Consider the following 22756-nt stretch of genomic DNA (forward strand, 5'->3'; position numbering starts at 1 on the left):
CGGATGCAGTGGGAACGCAAAATCTGGTTCACTATCTATTCCCCCCCGGGTTTCTGCAGAGCACCTTTATGTGATCAGAGGAGGAATCAGACTGAATGAAAATGAACGGAGATGGGGTGACAGACGAGGCAGGTGTTTCATTTTCAGCCCTACCGCCACTCGACAAACCTCCAAACTGGATGGGAAGAGGCGAGCGGCGCCGCAGGCTGTGACCGTCAGCGGCTATATGATGGCGCTGACCCCCTTACCTTTACCCTCGAAACAGAAGAAAGTGGAATCTATTGCCTGACTTCAACCTTTGTGGTGCAAGACTACAGAAAGCAAATTATTATTTTTAGTATTAGTTTTTAATCGTTTTGGTTTTAGTTGGACAGTTAGTTAGATAGATAGTTAGTTAGATAGATTGACTGACTGACTCATGCACTGTACTCTGTAGAGGAGACACAGAGCTTCATGATTCAGTATCATTACAAACTGATTTTCAACTGATTGGTGTAGTCAGTAAGTAAAACATCTATAGTTTATTAAGACAAACTGCAGCATTCATTCACACGCATCGCTTGTCTAATGGAAACGCAAACGCAAACACACTATTCGTCACGTAGGTTTCAGCTGCCGGACTTCCTCATGGCTGAACGCGACCCGAACACAATCAATAATCAATACCCTGAGCAATTTGTAATATTCATCTTTGATGGAGGGTTTTTTCCTCCATCAAACCCTTCACACTCAGCAGCACTTACCTTCATTCAGGTGGTTCCGCTTGCGTCACTTGCTGTGATCTGATTGGTCTTATTGCGTGGGCGTGGTTGGTTTAGTTCATCACTTTCCCCCCCAGTTAATCATTTATTCACTGATTGGAGGATTGACTTTGTCGCCATTGATTCCGGTCAAATATCAGATTACATTCAGCAAATATGAGAATGAATAATAAAACAATGATTTTTCTTTTCCATCCATGCCATAAACACACACAATTTGGCAAACACCTAACAGCGCCCCCATCTGGTTGGTTAATATATATATGATTTAGATTGACCATTTAAACTTGGCAGCGGCGGACTGGACATGAACGCTGCATTCTGGTGTCCCGGGAAATGCGCCTGAATGCACCATATGAAGTCCAGGCACAGACAGCGAAATGGAATGTGGCCAGTGTTAATGCTAATAGTTAATTTTCCTGAAAAGACCATTCAAATGAAAAGGGCTAACTGGTTGTGCGTGTGTGTGTGTGTGTGTGTGTGTGTGTGTGTGTGTGTGTGTGTGTGTGTGTGTGTGTGTGTGAGATGACATTGGATACACTGAATGTCAGCCAGATAAAGTGACGACTCCCTCTACTCATCTAGTCAACACTGTGATCTGTTTCGCTGTAATTAAAATATATTCACAAATCCATTTAAAAATAAACACATTTCAGTCCTACAGCTTAGTTTTGAAGAAGTCAAAATGTAATCTAAATTTGCATGAATACATATATATATAAATATACAGTATAAATCAGTGCAGACCATGTGAGCTCTTGAGGACGGAGAGTTTAATTTTTTAATCCAATCAATCAAATGAGCCACCATTTAGACAGACATAATGAGTTTGCAAAATGGGATAAAACTGTGAAATAGGTTATTTAAGAAATGATTTAATTCTGACACTCTGCGTGACAATAACAAGGCTGTTTCTGCGGCAACCTGTTGCAAATATGTAGTGAATTTCCCCTGGTGTTTGAAGCTCTTTCTGAGGCTTTACACTTCTCCAGAGCACTTGTGGAGTCTCTTTTATTGGGGTGAGGCTGGCCGTGATGCGGCAGCAGTGCTGTTGCCATGTGACGTCATGGCAACATCTGTAATTGTGGACCTTGAGTAGAGCAGAGCTGACTGGGTGCTGCCACGCTCGCTTTCAGACGGCTGTAAGGCTGTTATCAACCTGCTGGGAGAAGCTTTCATACAGTCTGAAAGCAGCTGGTGGTGATCACCCATCAATTTCAGGTTACTTTTAAAGTACCCAAGCTACAATACCCTTAAAGTTGTTTTTTATGTCAATCCACATGTGCACACTTGTTGGAGAAAGTAATTGTTCACATTATCCAGTATTATTCTGAACATGCAGCGTGTTCCCACCAGGTACTTGCTTTTCACTTAATGGCAGAATCACGGAAATATCACACTGTACCGAAACTTGGCTTAGCTATTTATGGCGACTCATTTGCATTGAACTATACCACCTTCCCTTCTTACAGGGCTCAAAAATGCAAAAGAAACACAAGGGAGAATATGATTTCATAGCAGTGCATTGTCAAAAAAAACAAACAACCAAAACAAGCCCACAACAAAGAAAATGTTTTTGATTTATATTTAATCCTTTATTGAAATTGTGGCCGTTTGAATAAAAGAGGATAGCACATCTGGGAGAGGAAATGCAGGAGCGGTTTCATATAAGACAATATTTTTTTGTGTTTTTCCAAATACCAAATAACACTGGCTGGACTCGTGCCTGCTGTGTGTATCACGTATAGATCATTCTGCACACGCTCGCTTTGAAGAAGCTGTTGGACCTGGTCCAGCTTGGCAATTAGTTTACCAAGACAAAGATAAAATGCACTCACTTTCATCTCTCTATGGTTCCCCCATCAAAGGAACTTTTCTCTGTTCACTTTCTGGTTAACATCCCGCGAGGACGACACATTGCTGCTCAGCTCTTCACCGCGCACCTTCTTAAACATCACCGTGTCAGAGGAAGCGTGGTGTCATCTCAGTCACGGGTCATGTTCCGCTCGGTCCCACTAATGCATCATGGTTCATTGATGGGATTCAGAGCACAATCCATACCAGCCAACAGGTGCTGTGTCTCAGCCTTTTTAGTTAGATACAGAAAATCAACAAGTCTTACTACTACAATAAATCGAGTTGGGATGTGAGTTTATTGCATATTTGGGTCCCCGTTTGTGTGTTTCGCACCTCAAGAGGGAGGTGGATAACAAGTTTTACTGCACCATATGCTGCTGCTTTGTATTCCGACTTGGTTCTGATTTTCAATAGAAGCTATTCAGAAGCAGAGTGTCCTCAAGCAGCCTGTTTATCAGCAATAGTTTACCCTTAAAAACTAGTTGCAAATCCATCACCTACTGCTTTTATTTTATTTTTCTCATTAACATGAATTATATGATGAACTAAAAATGCATTTCCTGAGGAAATTGTGCTGTGATAGCAATTGCTGAAAAGTTTTTCCAAATGCTAAAAAAGTGCCTGAAAGGTTGAACTGTGAAGGCCTGAAAAATGTCTGAATGTTTCTACAACTGAGCAATGAAGAAGTTACAAGCAGTTTGAGAGACAGCTAAAGGTCAAATCCTTTAAAGCTGTCGATTGTTAATAAACAACAGGTGCAGCGAATTTAGCAGAGACACAGCTGAGTCAGTGTGAAGGCAGAAGATGCCTGAATACCACATGTTGAACAACCTTAAGTCCTCCATGAAAACAGGCTGGACCATGAGAAGGAGGAGAAGTTCCTGAATGTAGGATTGTAAACATACGGATGACATCTTTCCATCTTTTTGGTGCAAAGGCGAACAATAACGCCTCATTAAGTATCTACATGTATTTCCAATATTTCCACAGGCGTCTCAGAGAGTAAATCATCTTGCAAACAAGGCCAAGAAGGTTAATAAACCACATATTTGCATCATTATAAGGTGCGTTTGAGAATAATGTCCATCAAGTGTTAATAGACAGCAGGTGATAGAGAGACAGGTGGGCTGAGAGAGAAATGAAGCTGAGGATTTTACCAGAACACCAAAAACCATTGTGTGTCTCTGTGTGTACATGTGTGTGTGTGTTTCTCACTTCTTTGTGTCTGATGGGCTGTAATGAATCGGATGCCGTTTTGAGAGACACTGTTTATGACTGCCTGGACTGACGTTGGAGGCGACAAGCGAATGTGGGGAATTAAGGAAGGAGTGTGAGCTACACTTAACAGAATGTGACAAGCGCAAAATGTCAGGGTTTGGCCCAGGAATCAGGAAGGCACGTCACACACACACACACACACACACACTCTCATGCACTTGTACACCCAAACAAGCCGGCATCGGGAAAACAGGTAAAGGCATGAAGAGACAATCTGATCTGTTCCACCAAACATAAATCAATGTCTTTGTGGCTCCATTTTCAAGCCACACACACACACACACACACACACACACACACACCCCAAATCATTTGGGAGAAGGGCTTTCTCAGATGGGGACAAAACAAAGTCATCTGAGCCTGCGAGTGGCGGTCCAAGCCTGGTGGTGACAGCCAGGATAGCGGCTATTAGACAAATTAACCGTACTCCTGCTGCCAGGGGAGGACAGCCTTACTCTGTGTTGTTTTAGGGGACAGGATGTATGACAGCATAGTTCCTGTAAAAAAAAAAAAAAAAAGAGAACGAATTGTGTTTATTTTTTTTACAACTCCGCTGACAAAAATCTTTTCAGGAATCTTCTGCTCTCTGTCACCTGACTCAGATAATATGGCATCATTGGGCCCAGAGGTGCTGTAGATGCTGCAACATCAAGCATTCCACCCCACAGTCAGAGTGACAGGGAGAGTAAATTCATATCAAACACATTTATTTGTCTACCACTATCTATCTCTCTATCTCTCCATCTCTCCATCTCTCCATCTCTCTATCTCTCTATCTCTCTATCTATCTATCTATCTATCTATCTATCTATCTATCTATCTATCTATCTATCTATCTATCTATCTATCTATCTATCTATCTATCTATCCATCTGTCCTGCCTGTGGGCCTGCAGTGCTCACACACAGATACTACACTGTCAGCAAGAGGCTATTAATCTAATAATTGTTGGGGCCAAGGATCAATGGGGATAACAGTAAGAACGCGGCGGACATCTCCACCTGGATACGCTAACTCCACTTAATCCTCATAATGACTCAGCATATATCAGCACACCACTGTGCCGACACTCAACTTGGGAAGTCATAACTCATCTACTCCACGAAGGCTTCACGCGTACGGAGCCTTCGCCTGCACCTGTGGCCGTTTCTACAGAAAAGGAAGTGCGGTAATTTCGGATAAATTGCTAGTTTCATTGTGCCCACATGGTGACCGCTGCAGGTGGAGAGGAAGATGGTTAAGGAGGTAATATGTAAAAGAGAAGGAGAGAGAAAGCAGGAATACTAAAGAAGGAAGATGACGCAAAAGGGTAGGAGGGAGCGGGGGGATGGTAAAGATACAGGAATAAGAAGACGAGGAGGAGGAGGAGGAGGGGGAGGGGGGAGGGGGGGTGAGACGTGGATGACAGTGACAGATGAGTGCCAGAGCTGACAGAGTGCTCAGCGATGGCAGTTTATCAGCATCTGGTCCTCTGGGTCACTCCAGCTCCCGGACTCCCTCTCTCATCTATCTCCATCTCTCTCTCTCTCCATCTCTCTCTCTCTGCCTTCCCTATCACCTTATCCGTGCTTTCTCTCCCCCCATATTCTCTCACTCACGCGGCGATGGCGCTGACACGGTAACAAAAGGCGCTGGCAGCCACCTCTCTCTCTCCCTCTCTCTCTCCCTCAAATTAAGATGAAGACACACAATTAACCATCTCCTAATGGCCGCCAATATAACTTGGGCGATATTAACCAAAGATTGTGCTGCTTTGGCTTTAGCATATTTAAAATGTCAAGCCTCCTCGCGCAGCGCCAGTGGATTTACGCCGGCAAGGCTGATTAAATGTGATGTTTGAGGATAAAATACGGCCTTGGTGCAGGGGAGAGGAGAAAGTCAGAGGAGGCCGGGCTCACGCTGCATGTGTACGACACCTTAATTGCATCAATGATTATCCCTCCACATTACGCCCTCCCTGCTCATATTTATAGTTGCACCCAATTTTCATTATGCTCTTCATTATGGAGCATAAATAATCCGCATAAATGTGCCGCCGCACCACAACACAGCCCATAACGTTGCCAAGGGACATCCATCTTGTCCGCGGCGCTCTGACATTACCTGGCTGAATTATGTCTATTAGCTGCATGTGGCCCCTCCCACTCCATCAGGACAGCAGGCCGTGGATGACAGCATTAACTTTTAAGGCTTTATAGCATCTTCTTTACCCAACACATACCATTAATCCACTTAATGGCCACCATGACCCCTTTCATCGTGTTTCATAAAATAAAAATATGAATAAAGCCCATTACGGTCTCTATTGTGGAGAGCCTGGGCCATAAATCAGCGAGGTTCTATTAGAAGGATTGCCTCGGTGACAAGTCAGGTTGGCCACACTACATCATCTTGGCTGTTTGCTTTATTAAAGCTCTTTTCTTAACCCATTTTAATGCCGAAGTGCCCAAATATGATGTTTGTGCTCTCCCGCATAGCGACGAGCCGCCGCAGAGACAGGGAAGGGGCGCGCCAACGACAACGCGGAGAAGAAGAAAGTCAAAGTGTGCGTTTGTGTTTGAACCAGTTTGGCTGCAAACTTGGCTGCAAAATGAAATATGACGAGTTGAGAAGGGAGCAAGTTTACGTTTATGCAGCTGTGAAATTCTTTATCTGTATTTAGAGTGAGGCTAAAATACAGAGCGAGCGTATACATAGATTAAAGGGAGGTGGTAAACAGTGAGATGGAGTCTACCTCTCAAGGAAAATCATTGCAAATACAGGATAAATATTCAACATACCGCCCAGTGTCAGATAAGTGGCAAAACTATAAGTCCGGTCACTTTAAAGTACTTTACAATGACCTGCGGTATTTTGTTAGATTTGAAGGTTAAAGGCCGCGATGCAATATCTGCTTTAGGAAACTCCACAGAGACGCTATATCTCTGTGTGTGCGTGTGTGTGTGTGTAGCTGGGGTCTAGACGGTGGTAAATTATGGAGTATAAGCCTATCTGTGAAGAATTAGGCATTCTTGTGCGGTGTCAGTGAAGCCTCCTCTGCTTCCACCTCTCCTCTCCGCTCCCTCGCTGCCTTCTGTGCCTTGAAACGTCTCTTTGTGGTGACTTAGAGTTTCCTCCTTTCTTTAACTTCTCCAACACTCCACAGCAAATATATATATCCATTAATGGGTAATAAAGCTTGTGATGAAGTGTCACGTATAGTTTGTTATTCGGGGCGATACAAACCAGTTGTAGCGAGGACACGGTAATGATAAATGGAATTATGGTTAGCAGAGAGGCTATCAGCGGCGGTGCTACGAGCGCCTTTAAAGCAAATTCTCAATTTAAGGATCTAACGCTGCCCTTGGATTGTTTAGGTACAACTGGGACGGCTGGAGGAATTAATTTCAGATATTACCAAACAGCGGGGGTACACAGCTCCCCGGGCGGCCGAGACAAAATCTTTCATCCGCCGCAGAAAAGGGAAAGAAAAATAAGAGAACGGGGATTTAAGGAGAACACAGATAATTCAATCTTTATCTGCGGCGGCACCACAATGAAACGCTAAGTTTCACGGGATCCTTTGACCTCCGAGGACGACTCTGGAATGAAAGGACGACATCGACATCTCCTCCCCCGCCCCCCCGCCTGCTCTCCAAGAAAAGGAGCCAAACACACACACACACACACACACACACACACACACACACACAGAGAAGCGCGCGGACACACACGCGCAACATAAAAGCTTCTCATCAACATATCAAAGCTGTAGCACCTCCTGTTCAACATGAGATATCCAACGCCACTGGAAGCCAACCAGGCGATGCGCTGTCAGTTCTGCGACTCCTCGCCGCTTTCATGCAGCGTTGACAGCTCCTACAGATAGTGCTTACAGGCCCCAGATAACTTTCTGATGTCAGGTACACACACACAAACACAGAGAAAGAGAGAGAGAGAGAGAGAGAGAGAGAGAGAGAGAGAGAGAGAGAGAGAGAGAGAGAGAGAGAGAGACCTGAACTGTGTAAAGTTCTGACGGAACCCCAAATGCCCTAAAGTGTCCCGAAATGACACGATAAAATGTTAACAGTCGCACGTGGAAAAACCATTGCCTCGCCCGCGAGTTTGCAGGCTGTTACACTGAGTCAATATGCAATTTGAGGCAGGATGGCGGAGAACCTTGGATTGATTGATTCTGACCTTTTACTTTAACAATACGCGGCCGTACACACACTCAGACAAATAATGAAAACTGTAGAAATCCCTCTATCTGTAGCTCGGGCCTCTTTCTTCGTCCGAGTAAGCGCCTGTTGTTAATCCCGCTCATACGTCTGCCTGTAGGTCTGCGCTCGCTACTTTATCTCTGAGAGCAGGGGAGACGGGCTGGAAGGGGGGGGAGCAGGCGGGGGGGGGCGATACCAGCCGTATCGATTTGTACACACAGACACACAAAGATTATCACACACAACAACAACAGGTTTTCCTCTCTTTCGGCACAGACGTAGACATTTGCTAATGGCAGGTGGCCGGACAAACCGTCCTGTTCTCCTTCCACAGACACAAAATCCTCATCCTGTCCTCACCAACAGAGACGTTTGAATTGAGAATAAAACGTGTCTCAGTCTTTCATGTTATTGGAGTACAGAAGGCACCTAAACTCGTGTTTTAGTCTTAAAGTTCTGCACATTAACCCATAACAGGACCCATAGAGTCGCAGGATTGGAGATACAAACTGCTCTGCAATTGATAACGGCATGGTAGTGCTGCTGGACAAGAGTTGTGAGCAGGTGAAAAGTGGTTCCGCAGGCTGCCTCCTCTATAAATGGATTTAGGTTGCGTAAGCTTCTGTAAGTCAGGACAGCGATCTCAGTAGATGAGTATCGATGACGACGCTGATCAGAAAGTCGCTGCTATTATAAAATGGATAAAACCACAAAATTGATTCCGAAACCTGCATCGAGTAAACAATGTAACATGAGATTAGGAGAAATTCAAGCTGTTGCTAGATTTCATTGTTGGTTTGAAGGGTAATGATGCCCAACATGTGGTCGTCTCACATGTGGCGAGAGAAGAAATCTCCCCAGAGAAGAGGAGAGGCGAGGAGACGCTCTCATATCAATCAATCACAAAGTAAAAAACCTAAAACACCAATTTAAAATGGAATTCTCTTGTCTCAGTCTCGGCTCAACTTGAAGGAGAAAAAAAGACAAAAGAAGCCACCAGAGAGCTTAACTAGAAATCTATTTTCTGGCCTGAGAATCAAAGCGGCCATCATTCTGTCCTGCCTCACCTCTCTGGGGGACGTGTCACATTTATAACATGGAGTCATTTTCTCAGCTGTCACACTGCACTCTTAGCCAGCTTTGTACCCTAACCCGGCCTGTCAACTTCTAATTCTAATCTGCTCAAATGTGTGTGTGTGCGTGTGTGAGTGTGTGTGAATGTGTGTGCGCATGACGAATCAAGTGTTAATCCTTAGTAAAAGTCTCAAAAACGTCCGCGGAATTACAAGGAGATAGGAGATTTCATTCCCTTTGCTGTATTCCATTGCGTGTCCGTGTGTGTGCACGTGTGTGTGTGTGTGTGAGAGAGTGTGTGTGCTGGTCCGGACAGGGTTGGCATAGCAAAGTAGGTCACGACAGAGGTTAGTACTGCATTAGCGACTGTCACTGCCAGGACAGGAAAGTGCAGACACCAGGGCACCCCTCTCTCTCTCTCCCTCCCTCACTCAGTCACACACACACACACACAAATACAGACCCACACTTGCGCTTTCTAAGACTGTACGCTGTTCTGTCATGGATCTGAGCCAGCGGGCCATGACACACACGGAGGGCACCGTCCGGAACAGGCGGACGTGTCCAGTCTGTCTGTCTCTCTCTCGCGCGCGCGCACACACACACACACACACACACACACACACACAGGACAGTGTTTGTGTGTGACAGACTGCCAAGGATCCAAACTGTTTGCCCTTGCCAAAGATTTCTTCCTAAAACTTTTGGACTTTTGATGCTTTTTCTTGACGCTTCCTCTGAGTCATTTTAATGGCGGCGACGTTCCATATTCAAATCTCATCCGCGGCAGAATCGCGTCTCCTTTGTGTCAACGTACCACTCTGGGTTCTCAGCGCCCGACTTATGGATATCTGTCTCATTACGTCCGCCTTCATACGGTTCACATGCCGGCATAAAAAACAGAATGATCCAAGCTGTTTCTTTTGTCTACCGCGCCAGTCTGCCATGTTTGATGTTTTGAAAGACTTTTTCCGTTTTTCATCCTCAGAAAGTCGGGGATAATTATAGCAGTAAAAAGACTCACTATCACAGCAGATTAACAACATCTCAGTAGGCTGCACTTCTCTCTCCCTTTTATCTCCCTCAAACGCGGCATGAAGAGAAGACAAGTTACGCAACCCGGCACCTCAGGGACCCAGCCGACTTTTCCACCCAACTTCTGTCTGTCTCTTACACGTCTGGGGCGTCCGCCGGTCCTCTGCTATTTGATGTCTGCGTTTGAAGACGCCGTGTGACTGGCTGAGGAGGATGTTCCTGTTGGTAACGGTTCCTGTTGCTTTGCACCGTTTCCTCCCCGGGCGTCGAGTTTCAAAGCGTGGCAAAGTTGGACCTTTCCTGGGTTCTAAAGTGCAGAGTGAAGGCGCTGAATACACTTTCTTCACACCTTTCTTCCTCTCTCTTCGCCCCAAAGTTCATCCTTCATTAACTGTAATAAAAAACATGCAGCATTTGGCCTAAAATGTCACATTTACAGGAGCTGAGCGTCTCATTTCCTCCTCCTCAGACAGAATGATTAGTTGATGCAATGTTACAGCCTCGATTAATGCAGAAATGTAAGATCATTAAGTTGTACATGAGGTTAATTATCCCCCTACAATACCTGGTAGATTAAATTTTCTTTAGATTTAACTCAAGGGCAGCAGACGATGGTGCTTCTTACAGCGTCGTCGGTGGGATTTCTGGTTTGTTTCTGCCTGACATCGCTCTCGTGCTGATTGAATCAATCTGCAGCCAGGGTTGCATATTCCCAGTCTGCCTCATTAGGATGCTGAATAAAAGCAGCCCCAACACCACTGATACAACACAACTTCCACCATGTGCGAGCTTTTCAAAGCCCCATACAGCAGCTTTCAGTGATCAACAAACCCGGTATAAAAAGAGGACATGGATACTTTCATTTCTCAGTGTATATTCCACTCACTGACAACCTAAAACCCTGATATTTAAAGGTACAGTAACTCGACTTGACAATAAAAGGGCAAAATTGATCACAAATTTAGCTTTAAAGGGTGCATACACAGAATTACATGGCCCTGTTTCTATTGAGGGGCATGTTGTGAAACCTTTGCTGCAGCACTGCTATGCACACTGAGGCAAAACCGGTTGGTTTAGGCTCCGATTGGTCAACTACATCAGCCCCGAACTGGCATTTCCTACTGGTTGGCTCAGTATAGGCATGTTGATATAAACATAAGCATAAGCATGATCGAGGTAATGGACTAATCACAAATGATGCAGTTCAGGACCCGCGATTAAAATGTGAGCACACAACTAAAGCTCATTATCTCACCATTGGTTCCAGGCTTCACTCTGACTCCTTTAAACGCCTGGCTTTGCTTTAATGTACAGAATGTGCACAGTATCTCTCTGAGATCACAATTATGGCTCCTGCATAATTACAATGACACAGATTTCTACCAAAAAGACCTTTCAATTAACCAGGACCCCTTATTTAAGATTTTATGCACCATATAATTGGAAGTCAATTGGAAAATTTCAAGTTACTTCTGAACCAGTGCTTCTATCTGAGTACGATGTTTATAAATACACCTGATCTCTTATTGGCAGTACTGTGTTGTTATTGATGAAAGCTTCTGTTGTATTTTCTGTTCCTGCTCTTTTGTTGAAGGTACCAGACAGCAAAGCACTCCCCCATGGAGCGCAGCCCATTATTAAACCTATTGAGAGTGGAATTAAAATACAAAAGCATTGCAGTGACAGCATAAGCCTGGAAATTTACTCATCCATTGATATAAAATGACATTATTATGTCACTACAGAGCTGAGTTGGGCCGACCCTCCGCTAAGCTAAATTATAAAGAAAAGCTTCTGCAGGTTATCAGAGCTGGATTATCATATTTTACACATACTGAGCATATTGTGCGTCTCTGTCTGGACACATATATAACCTCTAATCGGAGCCTGCATGATGAAACAAGCAATACAACACTAATGGTCTCCGCACCCCTGGATGTCCTCTAATGTACACTTTGTGATCACAAGGTGCCATATGGTGTTTGTCTGCCTGGTTTGTGAACTGTGCCAGTTGGGCCGCGGCGCAGCAGAGAGAGATCAGCCTCGGTGACTGGCGACTCGACTTTATCCCAACTCCGCCGCTTTGCCCGGTTTTCTCGTGCCGGCCACACGCACAGGAATGACTTAGTGCCACTTAAGGCACTTACAGGCCAGGGTGTTAATGAGAGGACTTTAGCGTTTTCCGCTGAGGCCGACAAAGGCCAGGTGGAGGAGAGGAGTTATAAAGAGGAGAGGTTGCCAAGTGGAGATGTTCTCTGTACCCGTAAAGTCCTCCAGGCCTACGGCTTCTCATCTGCATCTGCCAGCTGCTCTGCTGCACCGAGGCCCTCAAACACAGGTAAGCACGTTTCTCTGTGTTCCCCGCTGATTTTAACTTCTGAAATTTATTTGTGTAATAATTAGGATGAAAGCACAGAGTAGCATGAGCTGATGTGTGACTCCACTAATCTACAGTGCTGAGGAAAGGCTGGCTCGGAGCCAGGAGGGATAGAAAGGTAACCGGCCAGATAAAACGATCTGGCACTGCTGCAACGTCTGGCACAGGCACATTGTTAAAGACACTGTTAAAATGATTTATTTTCCATCCAATACTCTGCAATACACCGTAAGATGTCCACAAAAGGTCTATAAAGTTTCTAAATGACATGCTAAATATGTTTTTCACCTTGGTAAAAAGGAGCTGAACTTGAAGCTCAGGAGAGAATCCATCACAAATAGGATTTAATTAATAATAATAGTAATTAATTATGTAAGCTCGGGCCGCGGCGCTCCACTCCGGAGGAAGGAGCCGAGACATAAACATCATGGCTGTTAAAGTGGACAGAAGGAGGGATCTGACCTTGACAACGCATCCGCCAGCGTCGAGGACTGATTTTTAGTCCGACGCGTGATTTGTAGATGACGCCGGCGCAATAAAATAAAGTTCATGTGGGGTAAAGAAAAACGAAATGGAACAAAGCTAAATCAATTTCCAACAAGCTTTCATTGGAGCGGCGGGCGCAGCAATTTAACAGAGCTTTGATATATATTTGGTCTGAAAAAGAGAAGATACTGTTTTAGGGTTTGTGGCTTTTTGCTGGGATATTAGTTCATTAGATTGCAAAGTATTTTTTATTGAAGAAAGTGTCTGAACACGTAACAATGAGCAGACATGCTCGAGTTTGTTTTTATACATAGAGAGAGTCAAAGAAGCATAATGAGAACAAGAATATCTAATATACATGAGGAATGGGTGAAAAAGGAAACAAAGCCACGGCGAGAAAAACGCAGCCAGTTATGATGACATCATTGTTAACCTAGGGGGTTCAAATGACATCACTGCTGTTAGCACATGAGAGCACAGGTGTAAAGTCTGCTGGATGACATTATGCACTATTCCAGGAAGAGTCAGGGGAGACACTTTGGTTCATTTCTTGAATCATCTTCAACGTTTGCAAAAACTGTAAGTGCAAACAGCAAACAGCAACACACAATGTATGAACCTGCAAAATTTCGTAACTTACTCAAAATCCTTAGTTTATCTTTCAAAAGTAGATATTTATCAGCTTCATCAGAACGACACGTCCTTGTGCGATTGTTCACAGACATGATTGTCTAAATGCTGAGCCACAGTGAGCTCGCTGATGGAAAATACGGCTAAAATACACAAGGCTGCACTTTTTCTGTGTACACGAGTGACACATTACTGTATGAGGGGGATTGATTGCAAGAGATTGGACTGGATTCACATTTAAAATAGAGTAATGTAGCAGCTTGCTCATCTCCCTACCTTTCCACCACACAGCCTCACCTCTCTTCTTCTTCTACTTCCCTGCATGTTGACCCTGTTCATTTCCTTGTTGTTCTTCCATTGTTACACTGTGTGGTTCTCTGTCTATACGTGTTTGCCAATTGAAGGTTCATGAGCTCCACCTCTGAGCTATTTTAGGGACCTGGTTGATCATTGGTTGATGTGATGCTCCACTCATTCTGCTCCATTAGTGAAAGTCAAGCTTCGCCTGAGAGCAATTCATCAATTCAGGACACACAAAACCATAAAGTCTCATAGAAATGTAAAGAAAATGTGCCTGATAGATTATAACAACTGGTTCAACCATAAAGCATTCCATTTTGATCAACACGACAGGAGCAATCGATAAAATAGGAAACAGCAGAGGGTTGTGTGTGTATGAGCCATGAGCCAAAGCAGTTGCAAGTTGTTCAAAAGAATAAGAAAGAGCTTTTATGATGTGCACAAGTGACTGATGATTCACTTCTGAGCTGAGAAATGCACCAAAGTGACTGAGAAGAACTGTCAGTATTAGTTCATTAAGGGAAAAAAAACGAATGAAACACCTTCGTCATCAAGATCTGATTTTTGAACTTATCTTTTTTAGCTTAATCCGTTGTCGCGGTTTAGACTTCCTAATTTGTGAAAGATCAAATCAGATATCATCCCACCACCTTCCTACAGATTTTGTTCCACCGTTGGCTTTTCATCTTGGCCTTTGATTTCCAATGAAAGGATGAATTATTCAGTTTTCTGCTCACTTCAAAGCCTTTTTCTTCCGAGTTGGGATATATCTCTATGCCTCTGTATTGTCTTTGTGCTATTACGCTCAAAAGGCCCCCGACGCAATCCGGCAGACTCTCACAGGACACCAGGAAATATCCATTATCTCCAGTCATTTAAAGAACGATCTGTAATGCCCGAGTGACACTGACAAACATCCCATTTAATTTGAACTTTTCTTCCATTCGGCGCCAACCATCTGGCCTCACGCATTAAGTGTTAATAGGTGCATTCAGTTTCACTCCATCTTAGCCAGTCTTTGATTAAATATCTGCTGTGTGTCTACTCTGTGTTTAAGCCAGGAAGCGTCCCTCCCTCCCTTTTCCTCCCTCCCTCCTATGGCCTGTCTATCGTGGGCCACCATGCTGCTCCTGCTGGTGCTGCACTGCCCGGGTGTGGCCTCAGGCTCCGCCCCCGCCCAGTACCTGTGCGGCCCCGGTCTGGTGGACATCCTGCACTCCGTATGCGGAGATCGGGGCTTTTTCCACAACCCGAGCCGGAATCGCAAGAGGGATCTGCAGCCGGCGCTAGGTGAGGACAAATTAGCTCTGTAACAAAGATGGTAGTTTTTTAAAATAATTTCCCCTGCAAAAATAATTTGTAACCGTCTCTTTGATGGAGGGAGTTCAGATAGGAGCAGCTGGACATTGCCCCCCCCCCCCCCTTAGATCCCGGGCGGGCTTTGTGCCTCTGCAGTCTCTGCCCACTGTGTTCAAAAAGATCAAACTCAATCTAACAAGGAATGTGAATGTGGGATTGTTAGCCGGAGAAAATGTCTGGGGAGTGAAAGCTGGAAGAACTCACTGAACTAAATCTTTCCATTTGTCCACAGCATCATTAGCGTGCGAGGCCTCCCCGCGCTATTTCTACGGCGCGGCTCTGCTCGGGGTTTCTTATTGTTCCTACTGAAGCAGTGAGACAAATTTCTTCAGATGAATCTTGTGAATTCTCCAAATTCCTCATTATGTTAATTCCTAAGCCACATTATTTGGCTCCTCCACCTCAAACACTCCATTGATGGTTTGAACTCAGTCGGACCACCGTCGCATCTCATCTTGAAGTAGACTTTTTAACGAGGCGAAATAGATTGTGAAGATTAGATTATGTCGCCATTAACTCTCCATTAAAGTGTGAAAAAGCCTTAAATGGGAGCTTGAGGAACTTGGGACGACTTAATACGGAAACTTTCTCCTCTTCAAAGGGTTCCCGTCTCAAAGGGCCAGACGTGTCAGGCTACGGAGGACTCGGTCTGGCCACAAGCCCAAGGTGAAGCGAGGCATCGTGGAAGAGTGCTGCCATAAGCCGTGCAGCGTTTACCACCTGGAGGGCTACTGCAACTGACTCACTCCGACTCTGCAGCCAGACACCACTCACGGCTTGTAAAAACATCCCCCAAGTCAATTTCTGGTCCAATATTTGCTGGCTATGTCTTATCAACTAAAGGAAATAAAGCTTCATGACCCATAACCCCAGACTCTCTGCAAAGATGTGAATTTCTTTTCTCTCTGGCTGGGACATGAGGGTTTGTAATGAGCCTTTGCTTGCTGCTGCTCCGGATTCTGGCCGTAGTCTCACAGTGCCCTCTAGTGGCTGAGCGCAGACACGACTGGAGATCAGACGAACCAAGGACAAATAAGATAGATACAGAAATTTTACATTTATAAAGGAAGCAAATCCACTTCAGTAGCAACTTTGTTTTACCACAATCTGTCTTTATTTACAGAATAGGAAGAAAGAAACGTTTGTACACTAAAGGAAACAAAAACAACAACAACCCTACATTCAGACTCACTCATTCTGCTGCCCTGTAGTGCTGCTGCTAATAAAGAAAAAAAACAACACACTGATAAGAATCCAAAACACATTTCACACTCAAATTCCCCTCACGTTTCCATACCGACGATGCTTTTTTGTTTGCTTGTGTGTGTGTGTGTGTGTGTGTGCACTCCAGATTTGCTTCCATCTATTTGCTCATTATTTTGACACATGCTGTTTCGTGCACACCTCTCCCGCCTCCTTTTGTATTCCAAACACATTCGCAACTACTGTCCACAGAACAGATACTATGAGATTCTAGTTTTAAAAAAAGCAGCAATGTAGGAATCTCTCTTACAAATTCACACATTCCATAGGTTAAGGATTAAAATGGTGCCTTTGACGTTAAGATTACCGTAAAAGCAGAGACAGAGTGTTGGGAGCTCAGCAGGAGAGGTTTGTCAGTCCAGGATAGACTAGTCCACAGTCCAGTAGACGAGCACCTTGACGGCTCAGTGATTACCTGAGAAATTAAAAAACAATTAGCGCCTCGGCAATTTTCACGCTAACTCACCAGGTCAGTGGTTCTGATGGAAGGAGCGGTCGTCGTTGCGCTCACCTTCTCTGAGGGCCTCCGTCTGCTCGTTCTCTTTGTTGTGATGTTGGAAAGCTTTGCTGGGATCAAACCTGCGGCGAGGAGCTCCGGGGAGCTCCGACTTCATCTGCTCCAGATCGCTCTTCTGCCGGCTCGCCAGGGAACGGAGCTTTGACAGCTCCTACAACAAACACACACACATACACATGCACAGTATGGAAATAAGGGAGGATGAAGTACAGGAGACGAAGATGCACATGGTCTCGCTTTCTCCCCCACCACCTAGCCTGTGATGCTTCACCTGTTTCAGGGAGATGTTCTCGTCTTTCAGCTTCATCACGTGCTTGATCTTCTGCTTTTGGTTCTGGTGGCCCATCAGACGAGCGTAAGCGTTGGCCAGCTTGTTGAGTTCCTCCTGGTTCACCCCGTTCTCGTTGAGCAGCGCGTCTCTCTCTGCTGCAAACCCGTTGAGCTGCTCCTGCATGGAACACGACCACCAAACCACCATTACATACTTCAACCCATGAATCCTGTCGATCTTAACTTGAGATGTTCTGGCCTGAGATGTTACACAGTCCTTTGGTGAGGAGATGACTGACCTGGAAAGGCTTCACTTTGGCAAACAGCTCCTCATACTGTCTCCTCCAGTGTTCCACCTCTGAATGTGGGTAGCTGAGAACAAAGGAAATAAGAATTTAATCTCACTGAAATCTGGAAGAATCCATTCCAAACACGTTCCCCCAGATGTTCTCCTCTCACCTCTGCTCTTGTGCTTCTGCCAGTTGTCTTTGGAGTTCCTGTTGTTGCTCCTCCATCTCCCACTGCAGAGTAACCTTCTCCTGGGCCAGCACCTTGACCTGCTCCTGGAGAGCCTGGCCGTCTCGTCCACGCTGTTCCGCCTCCTGCTGAAGATCTCGCCGGTGCTCCTCGACGACCTCCACGTGGGTCCGGAGGTTCACGCACTCCTGCTCGGCTTCGTCCAGGTGGGTCTGGAGCTGCTTCCTCTCCTCTTGGACAGATAACCTCTCCTGTTCTACTTGGCAGAGAAGACTCCTTCTTTCTTCATTCACTTCCTCTAACTGGGACTTCAGTCTGACCGTCTCGGTCATGAACTCTTGCCTCTCTCTCTTCTCCTCTTCCAGTTCTCCCCTTGCATCTTGAAGAGACGCCTCAATCCGAGCCTTCTCTTCTCTCTCCAGTTGGAGTTGCACGGCCGTTTCCTCTTTTTCTCGGCTGGCCTTCTCCAACAGTTTGCGAGCCTCCTCTTTCTCATCTTGGAGCCCGGTAATGATCCGACCCCTCTGTTCCTCCAGCTGCCCCTCTGCCTCTTCCTTCGCCCCCGTCTGCAGCTCGATCTCTCGCTGCAGCTGACTGATCAGGCTCCCGTGGCTCGCCTCCACGGCCTTCATCTCTTCATCTTTTTGCGCGAGGCGAGTCTGAACCTCCAGCAACTTTCTATATGGAGGCGAGGATGAAACAAACAAACAAACAAACAAACCAACACTTATGTCAACACCAGATCCTCACCAAGCCTCAGATTTTGGCAAGTCTGCTTCACAAATCCCAGAATATCACTTCAGAGTGGATACAGTTTGGAACAATTTCCACTGTTCTCCACCAGCGCTCATTTTGAATGCAAATCCAGCCGATCACACGACCGGGTGATGCAATTTAATGTAATTCATGTTTATTTATCTAAAACAGCACCACTGATAAGCAGATTTAGCTAATTGGATGTCAGTCTTGAGCACACAAATGATCCAAAAGCCACAGTATTGTGATGATTCCTCCTTCTGGGCGTGAACACGTGAGCACTTACCCTGCATGCTCCCGCTTGGCTTCCTGCTCGGCCTTCTGGGCGGCTAAGCACCTCTCCCGATGCTCCTCTAAACCCTCCCTCGCTTTCTTGATCTCGTCCTCCTTCTGCTCGATCGCTCTGTCCATCTCCTCCTTCATGTGCCGAGTCACGCCTTCGCGCTCGGCTTCCAGCTCCTTCTGCCGCTCCTCCGCTGCCCTCAGAGCCTCTTTGGCGCTGCGGGGGAGAGAAAAAAAAACGATAGACGTTAGTGAAGATTACACATCCATGAATACAAATTGCTGACATACAAACCACTGAACTCACCTCTGCAGCTCAGTAACTATGTCTCCCATCTTGCTCAGTGAGTTTGCGTGTTCCTCTTGGAGTTTTCTCATGGCTTCTGCGTGTTTCTCTTCCAAAGCTGTGACATCACTGCTCCTGCTGAAAGACACACCAAAGCGTGACGTCTTAATCTTAATAATGAAAGTTTTCCCCCCTTGTGTCGAGTGGACGCCCACCTGTCCAGCGACGCCTGTGTGTTACTCAGTTGTGTGTCCAGCTCTTTGTTTTCCCCCTGCAGCTTCTGGACGACCTCCAGCCTCCTCTGCTCCTCTTCCTCCAGGACAAAGAGCTCTCCCATCACCTCCTCCAGCTCGTCCTTCAGCTGGCTCTGCCGCTCCTCTGACTCCTCCCTCTCTTGCTCCAGCAGCACGGTCAGTGTGTCGACCAGCTTCTGCAGATGAAATGCGACTGTTCAGATGTGTGGATGATGATGTAATCTGACCGAATGTCATTTAAGGCTAAAGTCTGAGTTTGACCTTCTCTCTCTCCAGACCCTCTGTCAGAGCAGCTTGTTCTTGTTGAAGCTGAACCTGCTTCTTCTTCTCCTCCTTCAGGGTGTTGAGCTCCGTCCTCAGCTCCCCCACTCTCCTCAGCCCCTCCTCCTGAGTCCTACCTAAAACAGAAACACATACAAACACAACTTTAACACACGACCCTGTGCCCTCTGGACTGACATGACTGCGGGCCTGGACTTACTCCTCTCCTCCTCAGAGAAGAGACATCTCTGCTCCAGGTGAGCCACTCTCTCGTCCAGCTCCTGCTCCGTCCTCCTCAGCACCTCCTTCAGCCTGGACAGCTCCGCCTCCTGCTGACGCACTTTAGCTTGAGAATCACAAACTTCTTCGTCTACGAGCTCCATTTGCACTTCCATGTCTCTCAGTGACTTCTGTGAGGACTTCAGCTCCAGCTCTTGGTTCTCCAGCCGCTTCTCTGCGTCCCACAACACATCCTTGGACGCCTGAAGCTCTTGCTGGAGCTTCTGTGACTCCTCCTCTTTGTGCTTCAGGGCATCTTGGGTGGTTTCAAGCTCAGCAGTCTGTTGCTCCAATTCTGTCTCTAGTTGTCTGTGGAGGTGACAAAGAAGCGTCAAATCAACCCGAGATCGAGCGAGCACGTCTCAGGCGCTTCACGCTTTGCTTACCTCACTCTTTCCACCTGAGAACCTGAAACATTCTGCTCTACCTCCGTCTTCTCGCGGAGCTTAAAGCGGAGATCCTGCATCCACAAACACACAGTTCAAGCAATCTGAATGGATCTGTAGAACTGAAATAGATCAAACGTGTCCTTTGTTGTAACGGCCAGAGTGAAAGCTTCAGTCTTACCTGGAGATCATCGTTGGCTGTGTCTAGATATTCCTCCAGTGCTCTGATCTCCTCCCTCAGCTCCAGGATAACAGCTGGAAAATGATAAAGGATTGAGCACATATGAAAAAAACCCAAGCAGTTGTGGTTCGAAGAATTACATTTCAGTAAAAGAAACTTTGGAATTCTCGAAGCTCACCTTGCAGTTTAGCATTTGCCGTCTCCAGCTCTTTGTTTTGTGTCTTGGTCACTTGGTGGAGATCCTCCAAGTCTTTGTTTCTGTCCTTCAGAGCTGTGACGCTGCCTCTGACCGCCTGCAGGTCCGTCTCTAGCACTTTGAGCTGACCCTCACTGTTAATCTGCAGAACACTCAACTCCTAAACACACACACACACACACACACACACACACACACATATAGAACATAAGTGAAATCAGCAGCAGCCCAGTCATCTGCTTGTAAACTCTGAAATTGTGAGTGTGATATTGTATCAAGCAGTCGTACTTTGTTTTTAACATCTAAATGGTTCCTGGCGTCCATCAGTTCCATTGTGAGAGAATTGATCCTCCTCTTTGTTGTGTCAGCGGAAACCTAAGTTATCACACACACACACAAAATCAAAACTTGTCAGACACATCCACTCAGGTGCCGTCTAGGCTGGATTTGTAAACACAGTGAGACACGGTGGCTTTCTTCACCTTGTTCTTGAGAAACTCGTTGATCTTCTTGAGCTCGGCCTGCTGCCTCTCCAGCGTGGCCACGTTGGCGGAGAGGCCGGTCCTCTCCCGCACCGCAGCCAGGAGCTTGGCCTCCACCTTCTTCAGCTGCTCCTCCAGGGCCTGCAGGCGGCTGTCCTGCTCCCCACGCTGCTGCACCAGGGAGCGGATCTGACAGGAAGTACAGACGAGGCAGACGGTGACACAACCGCCACAAACCACTGAAACCTAACGATGGAAAAGTAAACAAGATGAAGTTTACCTCTTTCTCCAAGACTTTCTGCTTTTTAATGTCCGTGGTCAAGCCGGTCCGATCTTTCTTTACACTCGATGGTTCAACCTGTGTTTTGACACACACACACACCACAGAGAAATGATTGTTGTGGCAGTTACAGGAGGATGAGGATGTGGCACACAGTCACGTCAAAGTAACTTTAAGGTAAACTGGCAACTTACAAGACCATCAACAGACATGGTCCTGCGCACAGGTGACACCAGGACGGAGGGAGTTGGAGGTGGCAGTAAAGATGCAGCCGCTGGAGACACAGACAAGGTTTGAAGTGGCAGATACCGTAACTACGGTGACGTCATGTACTGTGTGGACACTTTTGACTTGAACCCACCGGCCTTAACAGCTTTGAAACGATCCGATTTGTCGAATGACGCAACTCCCTTCAGCTCTCCAGGTTTCACCTCGTAGGACCCCGGTGCAGGGGCGCAACCTGGACGGGAGCGAAGCCGTCAGCACTGAACTGAACCCAACGCCACTTCATTCAACAGAGTAACAGCTCGGCTAATTTACGGAGTTTCTACAAGACCCAGATTAGCTAAATTTATTTGATACAACAGTGGAAAAACGTTCAGTTCTGACTTGACGTTAGCCAACTAGCTGCCATAAGCTAACAGCGTCAGTGGATAACATGTTGGTACGCTACGGCCGCTTTCACGTTACTCACCGATGTTGTCGTTGAACCTTTTCATAGGCGCTCTGGAGAAAGACATTTTGACCCGATATATTTCGTTTTACAGGCTGAGATGTGTAGTTTCCCCGCCGCAGGGATTCTAATCCAGAAACTCCGGATCACACAGAACAACACAACAAACAGCTCCACCGCTAAAATTTCAAAACGCGTCAAACGCACGCGGATGCATAGGCGACCAATCAGCGTCCTTGTTATACGTGACGTCACCCCTCCTGTCAGTTAGCTTTTTGAACGGCGTTATTATCCGACAGAAAACTACGCATTTGTGACAATTTAATCTTTTATGATCCGTATAATTTATTTACGTTTAAGTTAGTTTCTAAAGTTAAAGTGACTCACCTATTTCTCACAGATTAAAATAGTCTGGATGTAACACTTCAGTTTGAAAATTGTAACTTGAATCGTACAAGATCCAACATCACAAACACAACTCTTCATTTTTGTTCAGTTAAACATTTTTTATTTCATGGAAATACAACATAATTTTAAATCCTTTGCAGGAACAT

The 22756-nt window shown here is 45.8% G+C and overlaps 2 protein-coding genes across 3 annotated transcripts; one reads left to right on the forward strand and one right to left on the reverse strand.

The window, feature by feature from the left end:
• Positions 1 to 15097: 15097 nt before the first annotated feature.
• LOC143010493 (insulin-like) lies at positions 15098 to 16100 on the forward strand. The gene is made up of 2 exons (XM_076162837.1): positions 15098 to 15290; positions 15961 to 16100. The coding sequence occupies exons 1-2, from the start codon at positions 15098 to 15100 to the stop codon at positions 16098 to 16100; spliced, it is 333 nt and encodes a 110-aa protein (XP_076018952.1).
• A 359-nt stretch (positions 16101 to 16459) lies between these two features.
• Positions 16460 to 22382, reverse strand: hmmr (hyaluronan-mediated motility receptor (RHAMM)). Of its 2 annotated transcripts, none has more exons than XM_076162702.1 (19): positions 22224 to 22382; positions 21891 to 21989; positions 21724 to 21803; positions 21530 to 21607; positions 21250 to 21438; positions 21056 to 21142; positions 20750 to 20927; positions 20572 to 20645; positions 20391 to 20464; positions 19946 to 20313; positions 19726 to 19862; positions 19426 to 19640; positions 19232 to 19345; positions 18929 to 19141; positions 17869 to 18564; positions 17709 to 17781; positions 17411 to 17587; positions 17134 to 17290; positions 16460 to 17037 (listed from the first exon to the last, which is right to left on the reverse strand). In XM_076162702.1, the coding sequence occupies exons 1-19, from the start codon at positions 22267 to 22269 to the stop codon at positions 17027 to 17029; spliced, it is 3066 nt and encodes a 1021-aa protein (XP_076018817.1). In that variant the 5' UTR covers positions 22270 to 22382; the 3' UTR covers positions 16460 to 17026. The 2 variants fall into 2 exon arrangements, with proteins under 2 accessions (XP_076018817.1, XP_076018816.1); XM_076162701.1 differs by having other exon boundaries at positions 19232 to 19348.
• Between the last annotated feature and the right edge of the window lie 374 nt (positions 22383 to 22756).

This window comes from Genypterus blacodes, unplaced genomic scaffold (assembly GCF_046128005.1).
Source record: "Genypterus blacodes isolate CSIRO-AG114 ecotype Tasmania unplaced genomic scaffold, CSIRO-AGI_Gbla_v1 ptg000128l_1, whole genome shotgun sequence".
Classification (NCBI taxonomy): Eukaryota; Metazoa; Chordata; class Actinopteri; order Ophidiiformes; family Ophidiidae; genus Genypterus; species Genypterus blacodes.